Below are 11,620 nucleotides of genomic sequence, written 5' to 3'. Positions count from 1 at the left end.
TGTCTGTTGGAAACACAAATTACTATGTGAATAAGTGCGTAGTGCAATATGTAAATGAATGTGAAAGACTGCCATTATGTAATTATATGTGTTAAGGAGTCATACGTTTCTTTAAATATGTAGAACACAGTAATTCAATCTGTTTAAAATAATGAATGATAATGTACTGGAAATATAATGTCTTCTTGGTATAAACTGTAAGAACACCTAGATGTACCTCAGTCAACAAGATGTGGTATTTGTACACAATATAATGCTATGCTGCTCTCAGAAAAAAATGACATTGCCCCATTTGTTAGGAAATGGAAAGACTTAGAAAAGATCATATTAAGTGTAGTAAGCCAGACTCAAAGGAACTTAGGCTCAATTGTTTCCCTCACTTGTCATAATCAGTAGACACCTTGGGCTCTCCTAGCAGAGATTTGCAACAGAGCAAAACCTTGATACAAAAGGCCATGTAGAAAGACACTAAATGAAAGGATCTCTAGGATATAGAAACATAAGCCATACAATGAATGATTGTTGTCCTTAAGGTTCTATGTTATCTCTCATCTCTTTTGCTGTCCCTTGGTTTTCGCATATTGTTACAGTATCTCACTGTGTTACCTGATATATTGGATATATTTGTATTTGGTTATTTGAAATTGGATAGGGAATGGGGAAAAACAAGATGAGGGGTGGGGATGGGGGACAAGAAAGTGGGGGCCAAGACATGTGAAAGGGTATCAATGTATGGGAATTAATGCACCATCTATCTGGCAAATATCATGTAACCCTTCTATTAATTACCATAAAAGTATAAGAAAAAACTATAACACTAATTGATAACATAAAAAGAGAAAATATATATCTAACATATATAATTGTATATATATTAAATGTAAAGTGATTAAAAATAATTTGAAGAATGCATTCAGCCATTTTTGTTTTTTTTTGTTTTTTTTCTCCTCATATCTCAATTTTATTTTTTTATTTTTACATATATATTTTTATTTTAATTAAGGGTTGCATTATATTCACCACATAGAAGGTGCATTACTTTACAAACATTGATATCCCTTCTCATGTCTTGGTCCCCAATTCCCACCCCCACACCTGCCCTTCATCTTTTTTTTTCTCTCTTTTTATTGTAATTAATAAAAGGGTTACATGATGTTTGCCATGTTGCCATGGTTGGTTCCATATCTTTGCTATGGTAAATAGTGCTGCAATGAACATTGTGGTGCTGATGGATATAGTATGCCCTTGTTTCTGGATGATTGGGTAAATGCCAAGTAGGGGAATTGCTGGGTCATAGAGTAGCTCTATGTTTAGTCTTTTGAGATACTGCCATAATGCTTTCCATAGTGGTTGAACGAGTTTGCATTCCCATCAACAGTGTAGTAGTGATCTCTCCTGGCCACATGCCATCCAGCATCTGTTGTTATTAGTTTTCTTGATCCTGGCCATTCTAACTGGGGTGAGGTGGAATCTTGGAGTTGTTTTGATTTGCATTTCTTTTATGACCAGAGATGTTGAGCATTTCTTCATGTGTCTATAGGCCATTTTTGTTTGTTCTTCAGAGAAGACTCTCTTTAAGTCTTTGGTCCATGTCTTAAAGGGATGGTTGTTACTTTGGAGATTAGTTTTGGATTGAATGAATTTTTTGAGCTGTTGATATATTTTAGATATGAGGCCTTTGTCCGTTGTTTGGTTGGTGAAGATCTTCTCCCACTCTGTAGGCTTCCTAATTAATTTACTAGCTATGTCCTTTGCCATACAAAAGCTCTGCAGTTTAATGCAGTCACACTTATTGCCGGGGCATACCGGCAGCAAATTGGGGTTCCTGAAATAAGGGGAAGGGACTGGAAAATTAGAAGAGAGACAAACACATCAGGTCCGGGAGGTCTGCAGCCCAGGCAAAAACTGCAGCGCCCCATTTATTCTCAACTCAAAGTTTATATCCCTTCTTGAGACCAGGGCACTGCCAGGTGTTACATCCAGATGGTTAATCAGGGAACTGTTGGGGGTTACATTCATATGGTAAATCTCAGATCAATTGAACAGGAGAAGGCCAAAAAACAGTAAGACAATCAAGCAATTATCTGATGCAAATCAAAGTACAGTTTGATTCCACTCTTGCTCCCGACATATCCCCCATTTTTATTTTAAAAGAAACACAAGTGCAATTTCTATTCTTTCCACTATCTCTAATATCTCTAATTATCCTGTCTCACTTTCCAAAAATGACTGGTCCCTTCATCTAAAGGGGATTGATGGGCGGAGATTCAGCTTCTGTGACTTCTTCAAGCTGACTCAAGGGCGTTGTCTCTGTGCTTGACCAGGGACCTTAAGAAGCCTAGCCTGTTTTATCAGGGATTGCAAGGATTAGATATCAGGAATAATAATTTGCTCCAAACTGGAGATCATATTTAACATTTAACAACTGCACAAACCATCTTTGGCTACAATAGTGTAGCTTACATAGCTCCCATTTGCAAAGGCCTTTTCTTGATTGTCTGGGGAACTAAATTTCTGCAACCATAACAATGCTTCAGTTGTCAGATCTAAACAGATTAATAGAGACACAAGCCTCAGATCCACAAACTTTTCCTGAATTTGTGGCTGGATGTCAAAAATAAATAAATAAATAAATAAAAATTTCGCTCAATTAGGGCTTTAAACTACCCACTATCACAGAAGATTGACAAGTTCCTGCCCAGTTATGAAAGGCACGGGCATTAGTAAGGCATACTTACAAACTATTCTATGACCTCCCGGCTCTGATTAATTTGATCGTCCAAGCACAAGTGACTAAGATCTGACACCATCTCTGCCATCCAAGCAGAGGCTTTCTGCATCGTGTCCCAGTAGAGTTTCTCCACACAGGGATAAATGTCCCATTGGCAATTCACTCGCTTAGTTGCTGGACTTGAACTCAGGGCCTGGGCACTGTCCCTCAGCTCTCCAGCTCAAGGCTAGCACCCTGCCACTTTTGAGTCCCAAACTCAGGGCCTGAGTGCCGCACCTCAGCTCTGCAGCTCAAGGCTTGCACTCTGCCACTGTGACTCCTGAGCTTGGTGCTTGAGTGCTGTCCCCCAGCTGTTCAGCTCAGAGCTAGCACTCTGCGGCTTCGAGCTCCAAAGCAACTCTGCCTTAATAGCATTCTGCTGCCAGATTAGACACCACAGTCTCACAGGGACTTTGCTTTGCCCGGGGTTGGCTCAAAACTGCAGTTTTCAGATCAGTGAGTCCTACAAAAGGCCACGTTTCTCCAATTAGAGCAACAAGGTGGTCGACACAGAAATAGTCTCTAAGCATGTGCTTACCTAGAACCTGGTAAAAGCCAAAGTTACATCTGAATAAGGATTGCTGTTCTTCTCCAATGGGCTAGCTGGAATTTACAAGAGCAAGCTGAAATAGCAATTAAGCAATTACTTTGGTAGTCCTGATTTTCCTTTTTTCTCTTTCTTTAAACATTTAAGACAACTTCACTTTCAAATATTGTTTAGAAACCCATTTCCAATGTTCTTAATAACTTTTACTGATACTGGCTTAAACAATGAACACCTTAGCCTTTATTTGCAATTGAAAAACCTTTAAGGGCACAAAGAACTCCTTCTGCCCTCAGGCCCCCTAGGGCCCAAGGCACTCCTCTTGCCTTTTAGAAAAAAGGGGCTCTTTTGCAGTTTAGATTACTGTCTAAAACTCCAACAACAGTTTAAACTCAAATAGCAGTTTTCCCCTAATGCAAGAACTATAGACATCAGTGCACCAAAAGCCTAAGTCTGGACTTAGTTTCCTTCCCTTTTTTAAAATACACCCAATTGCATGGAGATAAACCTTTAAACATTCCTTTAAAATACTAATCACATTATCCACATTTTACCATCAGATTTCTAGTGTCCATTTGCAAGAAAAGACAGACAGGCAAAGTTTCTGATGTTAATGAACAATTTTACATTGAGATCTCTAATACATGTTTCCAAACTTTAACTTAAAGTAATAAATCCCAAATTCCCTAACACCTCTGTGCTGAACAGGATACAATGTTTACAATGTAAACAGCTGTATGCGTTGCAATAAAATACAGATTTCAGGATCTAGAAAAATATTTACCAGCTTTTCTTTAAGACAATGCAATAAACATTTGAGATATAGGAAACATTCAAACCTACTAATTTTTTGAAGTTCAGACTTAGATTTACCCAATTCCCTTTGTGTTTCAAATGAGCTCAACGATTGTTTTATACAGCATACTGACAATTTAACCTTGAACATGTTCACTCATACCCATTCGCACACACATTCATACTCAAAGATCTTAAAGCGCGCAAAATTAATATCGGCCGTTCATTTTCCGGAAAATTTTAGTATCATGAAGGTTTTTTGCTAATCTTATTCTTGTGGGTGACAACCAAGTTTTAAAACAAAGCCCTTTTTAACAAAGCAACTAGCTAAAATTAAAGACTGAAGTTTGTGTCCTGCCACCAACTGTCTCTAGACTGTCACTTCAGCAGGTTGTAGGAAAAAGGAAACTAGACGAAGACTGCAGCTGCTTTGTCTGGCCTCTGCTCACCTCAGCTGCAGCCAATTGGGAGGGGCCATACCAGGCCCGAGTGGAGCAAAAAACTTTTTACTTCCCAGAAATATTCAAAAAGATAACAAGGATGTGCTTGTGTACACGCAGAAAAACCATAAGGATCCATATTTAGAACTGGTACCAATTTTAAAGAAAAACTGGACAAAACAAAACAAAACAAAATACCCAAGGAAAACTAAGTAACACGAACAAGACAGAGAAGCAGAGACTTTTAAACAGAATCAGACAATGACATATAACAAGAAAATTGGACTCAATCAGATACACTTAACATAAAAAACATGAGCTCAAATGAATGTTTTCACCAAACAGTTATTTTTAGATTTAGACATGTCTTGCTGGTGGGACTCTCAGGTGTGCCTCGTTATCGACAAGAAACTCAGAAGGGGAGGGGGGGTCAAGGCGTCCCTTGACCACCCAGGCCTCTGTTTTAGGCCCACAGTGCACCTTTTCAAACAAACAAACAAAAATAAAATAAAATAAAATAAAACACAGACATACAGGGGGTCGGCTGACTTCTACTTACATCTGGAGGCCTTTGCTTTTCACCTGGGCATCTTTTACAAAAAAGGTTATTAAGAAGAGGGATGGTAAAGACAAAATAATGTCACATATTAAATTGTCTAGAGTCAATGAATATGTTAAAAGGTCCCTACATAATAGTAAAAGGAGGAGAAACACAGCTCATATGAATGTGTGGAACAAGTGGATCAGTAGCAGTCCCAATTGACATGCACAAATAACTCAGGTCCTTCCCATGTCGCAGGATGCACCACTGGAGGGTTGGGGGTGTAGGCCCAGTGAGTCGCTGCTTGGATGGCCACTGTCACTCTCCATGATTCGAACTCAGCGTTCAGGCAGCCAGCGGGCATCATTTTCTCCTCGTGAAAAAACACATACATGCCCTCGACCCCAGGTTAGAACAGGATCGGGTCCATGCCAAGCACCAGTTAGGGGATCCTTCCACTTTACTAAGGCAAAAGCACGCTGCTCTCTTTTTTCCCAGAATCGCTGAGCAGCAGATAAATTATTTGAATCCAAATTCAAAAAATTTAAAACAAATAAAGCATGATTAAGTATATTCACAGGGGTAGCGGGATACAACTCTCCTTTCTGTATTTTAGCAATTTGATGTTTTAATAATCCATTAGCTCTCTCCACGATACCCTAATCCTTGTCTCTGTGAGTGAGACTGGGGTTGGAGTGGCTCTGGCTCCCCCTGTGCTGCTTGGCCTAGTCCCCTAAAGGGGAGGAGGCCTTGATCAAGTAACTGCTTAGTGACCGTAGCACTAGGACTAAACATATATACTCCCATTTTTTCCATGATATCACGACCCCATAAATTAATTGGCAGATGATCCAGGACAAATGGCTGAAAATGACCAGAGTGCCCTTCCTCATCTCTCCAAACAAGGATCGCACTGCTCTGCTGTGGGTCAGTTGCATACCCCATCCCCTGTAGGGAAGTCATAGAGGTTGTCAGGGGCCATTGGGCTGGCCAATGTTTTTTAGATATCACAGACACATCTGCTCCAGTGTCTAATATTCCTTTAAAGGGCTTTTCTTGTATAAATATAGTCATCTCAGGCCTCTCTTGTTTTATGCTTTGTACCCAATAGATATCAGAAGATCTAAATCCTCTCTGTCCACATGGGGAATTAGCAGTCTCCCCGGGAGGTAAAGGCACAAGTATTAGTTGTGCTAATTTTTGACCGGCTGGGATCGATACCACATGTTTCGGGGTAGAGGCCAGAACTTTGATTTCTCCAGTAAAATCCTGGTCAATTTTGCCAGGTGTAATCTGTATCCCTTTAAGGGCTGAGCTACTTCGCCCTAACAGCAATCCAGCCACTCCCGGGGGAAGGGGGCCGAAGACCCCCATGGGGAGAGCTTGTGTCCCCATCTCTGGGGTCAATACTGAGCAGGTGGAGGAACAGAGGTCCAATCCTGCACTGCCTGGGGTGGCATGGAGGAGGCTGGAGACTGATCTTGGGGGGTTGTTAGAAGATGCACTTGTGGCCAAGAAGAGGGAGGGACTGCCCCATGGTTTTGCGGGGCCAGGGGCTGGCCCCTTCTCCAGTTTCCCAAAAACGGGCGGCCATTGCGGTTTGTTGCTGACTTGCAATCTTTAGCCCAGTGCTTCCCTTTACCACAGCGTGGACATGTGCCAGGTGATTTTTCTCTCTTTAACCTGGCTTGGCGTGGGCATTGCGTCACCCAATGTCCTATTTGTCCACAAGAAAAGCAACGCCCTGGGGGTCTAGCATCCCGAGAATGCCGCTGACCTCTGTATTTTAGAAATTCTGTAACAGTCTTTTCTTGAGGAGCGGCGGCTAAAGTAAGGCCTTGTACATGGGAGGGTCCAATATCAGCACACAGTGAAATAAAGTCCGTGATTCCTCCCTTATTCCTATGGGGTCTGATAGCCGCCTGACAGGCGGCGTTGGCATTTTCATAGGCTATGTGTCTAACTATAATCCTCCTTGCATTCTCATCTTGTACTAGGCAGTCTGCAGTTTCCATTAATCGAGACAAAAATTCTAGATAAGGTTCATTCGGTCCCTGTTTAACTTCTACTAGATTTTTTGTACGATTGGAATTGCGTAACTTTTTCCAAGCCTGTCTCGCCACAGCATTTATTTGTAAATAGGCCGCTTTTCGTGGCTTGGTCTGGCACCAGCTGCCACTTATAGCAGCTTTCCGCGGCTTTGGGCGAGAGGTGGGGGAGGGGTCCTCGCATTCCGAATTCTTTGAGAAAGTTGGATGTGAGCTTTATCTGGATTTCTTTTCGGTTTGAGTCCTTCTCCATTGCTTTTTAAGTTTGTTGTTGTGGATTTCTTTAGATAGTTGGCTCGTGGGACTCCCTGGTTCTCTCTTTTTGTCAGAGAAAGCTAGGCAGCGTCCCTATTGTCTCAGCGCCATCTTCCTTCCCTCAGTTGATGAGTGGATCAACAAGTTGTGGTATTTGTACACCATGGAATTCTATGCTGCTGTCAGAAAGAATGACATCGCCCCATTTGTCACAAAAATGGAAAGACTTAGAAAAAATCATATTAAGTGAAGTAAGCTAGACTCAAAGGAACTTAGGCTCAATGGTTTCCCTCATTCGTCATAATCAGTAGAAACCTTCGGCTCTACTAGCAGAGATTTGCAATAGAGCAAAATCTTGATACATAAGGACATATAATGTGAAGCTAATTGAAAGGACCTCCAGGATAGTGAAACAAAAGCCATATAATGAATGATTGTTGTCCTTAATGTACTATGTTGTCTCTCATCTCCTTTGCTGTCCCTTGGTTATCACATATTGGTATAGTATCTCACTTTGTTATCTGATATATTGAATTTATTTGTATTTGAATATTTGAAATTTGATAGGGAAGGGGGGAAACCAAGACGGGTGGGGGGTGTGGGGGGGAGAGAAACGGGTACCAAGACATGTGAAAGGGTATCAATGTATGTGAATTAATGCACCTTCTATCTGGCAAATATCATGTAACCATTTTACTAATTACAATAAAAAAATAAAGCAAAAAAAAAAGAAAGTTTTGACCTGTGCCAAGGAGGACTAGTGTATCTCCTATTCCTTCTTGTAAAGTTTTTAATGTGTCGGCTTTTACCTCCAGGACTTTGATCCATTTGGAGATAATTCTAGTGCAGGGTGACAAAGTAAGATCAAACTTTTGTTTTCAGCAGGTGCTTAACCAGTTCTGCAATCACCAGCTGTTGAAGAGGCTTTCTTCCACTCTATTTTTTGGATCCCTTGTCAAAGATTAGGTGGCCATGGGTCTGTGGTTTAATATCTGGGTCTTCAGTTCTATTCCATTGTTTTTCAGACCTGCTGTTTTGCCTGTTTCAAGCTCTTTTGATAATTATATCTCTGTAATAGAGTCTAAAGTTTGGTATTGAAATTCCTACTGTGCTATTCTTTCTGCTAAGAAGAGTTTTTTTTATACAGGGTCATTTATTATTTCATATGGAATTTTGAATTGCCTCTTCTATTTCTTTAAAGAATGGCATTGGGATATTGATGGGTATTGCGTTGAATTTGTAGATAGCCCTTGGCAAGATTGTCATTTTTACAATATTGATTCTTCCAGTCCAGGAGTATGGGAGGTTTTCCATTTCCTCAGTTCTGCTTTCATTTCCTCTAATCCTGAAAGGATTTTAAAGTTTTCATCATAAATGTCCTTTACATTCTTAGTTAAGCTAATTCCTAGGTACTTTATTTTCTTTGAGGCTATTGCAAAAGGAGTTGCTTTCCTGATTATTGCGTCATTCCTCTCACTGTTGGCATAGAGGAAGGCAGTTGATTTTTGAGGGTTAATTTTATTGCCTGCTACCCTTCCAAAGATTTGAATCAGCTCATGAAGCTTTGGAGTAGTGACTTTAGGATTCTTTAAATACAGGATCATGTCATCTGCAAAGAGGGATAGTTTTACTTCCTCTTTCCCTATTTGGATCTCCTTTATGCTTGCTTCTTGCCTTATTGCACTGGCTAGAATTTCTGATACTATGTTGAAGAGGGGTGGAGAGAATGGGCATCCTTGCCTCATTCCTGATTTTAGATGGAATGGCTTTAGCTTTTCGCCATTAAGTATAATACTAGCTGTGGGTTTGTCATACACAGCCTTTATTTTATTGAGGAATATTCCATGGATTCCTAGTTTCTCCATAGCTTTTAACATAAAGGGGTGTTGGATGTTGTCAAATGCATTGTCTGCATCTACTGAGACAATCATGTGATTTTTGTCCAGGCTCCTGATGATGTGTTGAATTATATTAATTGATTTGCATATGTTGAACCAGCTTTGCCTCCCTGTGATGAATCCTGTTTGATCATACTGTGTAATTTTTTTTGGTGAGTTGTTGTAGACGGTTGGCCAGTATTTTGTTGAGAAGTTTTGCATCGATGTTCATCAAAGAAATAGGTTTATTGTTCTCTTTCTTTGATGAATCTCTGTCTTATTTGGGGATGAGAGTTATACTGGCTTCATAGAATGAATTTCGTAAAGAACCTTTATTTCAAATTTCGTTGAAGAGCTTAAGGAGTACTTGTGTGAGTTTTGCTTTGAAGATCATATAGAATTCAGATGTGAATCCATCTGGCCCTAGGCTTTCCTTAGGTGGAAGGTCTCTTCTTGCCATTTCTATTTCAGTGCTTGAAACAGGCCTGTGTGGGTTAGTTCTTCTTGGTTCAGTGTGGGTATATTAATTTTGGCTAGAAATTTATCCATTTCTTCTAGATTCTCAAATTGTTGGCATAAAGGTTTGAGAAGTATTCCCTCATGATTCTGTGGATCTTGGTATTTTCTGTCGTGATATTATCATTTTCATCTGTGATTTTGTTTATTTCCGTATGTTCCACTCTTTTTTTGGTAAGATTTGCTAAGAGTTTGTCAATTTGTTAATTTTTTCAAAGAGCAAAATCCTTGTTTTGTTGATTCTCTCTATAACTTTCTTGGACTCCAATTCATGTAATTCTGTTTTGATTTTTGTTGGGGACCGACTCTGGTGTCAATGACCTTGGACCTGACCTTGGACCTGACCTTGGACCTACACAACTGTATACACAAGGAAGTAACTCTGATCAGGATAACTTTAAGCAATGTCAATCAGTTTTTATCACAATGACTTTAAGCAATGTTAATCCTTTCTCATTTATCCTATATGGGACTTGTTTACTATTTTGTATGAATGTAGCCTCTGGCAGTTCCCTAGTTTTAAGAAGAGTATTTAAGGTTGGAACTTAAAATAAACAGGACAGTGTTAGGTGGCAGTCTGGAGCACACAGCCTTCTTGGACTGCTGACTTGGGCTGTAATCCTCCCGAACTCCATCTGTTTGTCTCTCTTTTAATTTTTCCTAGTCCTTTTCCCTATTTCAGGAATCCCAATCTGCGAACCCTGGTTTGCTGCTGCTGGCCCCGGCAGATTTGAACAATTTGCTTCCTTCTACTGGGATTAGCGTTGGTTTGTTCCTCTTTTCCCAGTAGCTTAAAGTGACACATTAAATTGTTAGTCTAGCACCCCCCATCTGACTATATTCTACTTATTGCAACTATCAATCATCCACCCAACAATATATCATTATTCGTTTGGGTATCTATCTTCATTTAATCTACCTAACATGCATCTATGTACCTGCCTATGTATGTACGTTTGTATGTCCATACGTACGTACATATGTTAGTGTGTATGTATGTATGCATGTTTGTAATCTATGTATCTATCATTTGATCGATCTGTCTGTCTATCTGTGTATCTTTATTTTCTATCATCTGTTTTTCTATTCAGTTGAAACTCTCAGGTTGGTATTTGAGATAATTTTTACTGATTACCAAAAGGCTATATTTCTTTATGAATTTTAAAAAGAGATATAGTACATATTTTTGATATTATTTATTAGGAGAACATACCTGAATTATTGCTGTTCTCAAACAATTCAGATATTAAATAATTCCATGGTTCAATGCTTCTTGATTTATAATCACCTAGGGATGGTGTTTTATAAATCTCTTTGCTTTATAAAATTTATTTTATTATATTTTTTAGTCCTGGAGCTTGAACTCAGGGCCTAAGCCCTGTTCTTGGGCTTTCTCAACCCAGGATCTTTACCAGTTGAGCCACAGCACAACCTGTGGCTTTTTCTGTGTTTGTGTCACCAAGGAATTGAACTGAGGTTTTCATTCATGCTAGGCAATACTCCAACACGAGGCCAAACTGCCAGCCCCTCTCTTTCCTTTTTTATGATAATTTTGTCCAGACACAGAGTTTGGCCTTTTCAAATGACCCATGAGTAGCTGGTATTGGGATTCTTTCTGCTTCATATTAGGATTGTGTTTGTGTGTGTTTGTTTGTGTGTGTGTGTGTGTGTGTGTGTGATCTTTGTGTCATTAGAAATATTAATCTCTATTATAATACTATGGAAACATTACCTGTGCTTCCTCCTGTCTACTTCTCCAGCATTCCAAAAATGAGGTAAAATCCTGGAACTCACTTTCTCTTACTATTACAATGACAGATTCATTTCTAAAATT

General features: G+C 39.6%; 1 protein-coding gene across 1 annotated transcript; it reads right to left on the bottom strand.

Moving 5' to 3' along the window:
- Positions 1-5,729: 5,729 nt before the first annotated feature.
- On the bottom strand, positions 5,730-6,570 carry LOC150040018 (endogenous retrovirus group K member 7 Pro protein-like; the record flags this gene model as incomplete). Its single annotated transcript, XM_090327445.1, has 1 exon — positions 5,730-6,570. A coding segment is annotated over one exon (841 nt), but the record flags the coding sequence as incomplete, so codon positions are not given.
- Positions 6,571-11,620: the final 5,050 nt, after the last annotated feature.

The sequence above is a fragment of the Megascapheus bottae genome, unplaced genomic scaffold (assembly GCF_031878675.1).
Source record: "Megascapheus bottae isolate mThoBot1 unplaced genomic scaffold, mThoBot2.hap1 HAP1_SCAFFOLD_113, whole genome shotgun sequence".
Taxonomy (NCBI): Eukaryota; Metazoa; Chordata; class Mammalia; order Rodentia; family Geomyidae; genus Megascapheus; species Megascapheus bottae.
The sequence above is the reverse complement of the archived record's forward strand: the minus strand, read 5'-3'. Positions and strand labels throughout refer to the sequence as shown.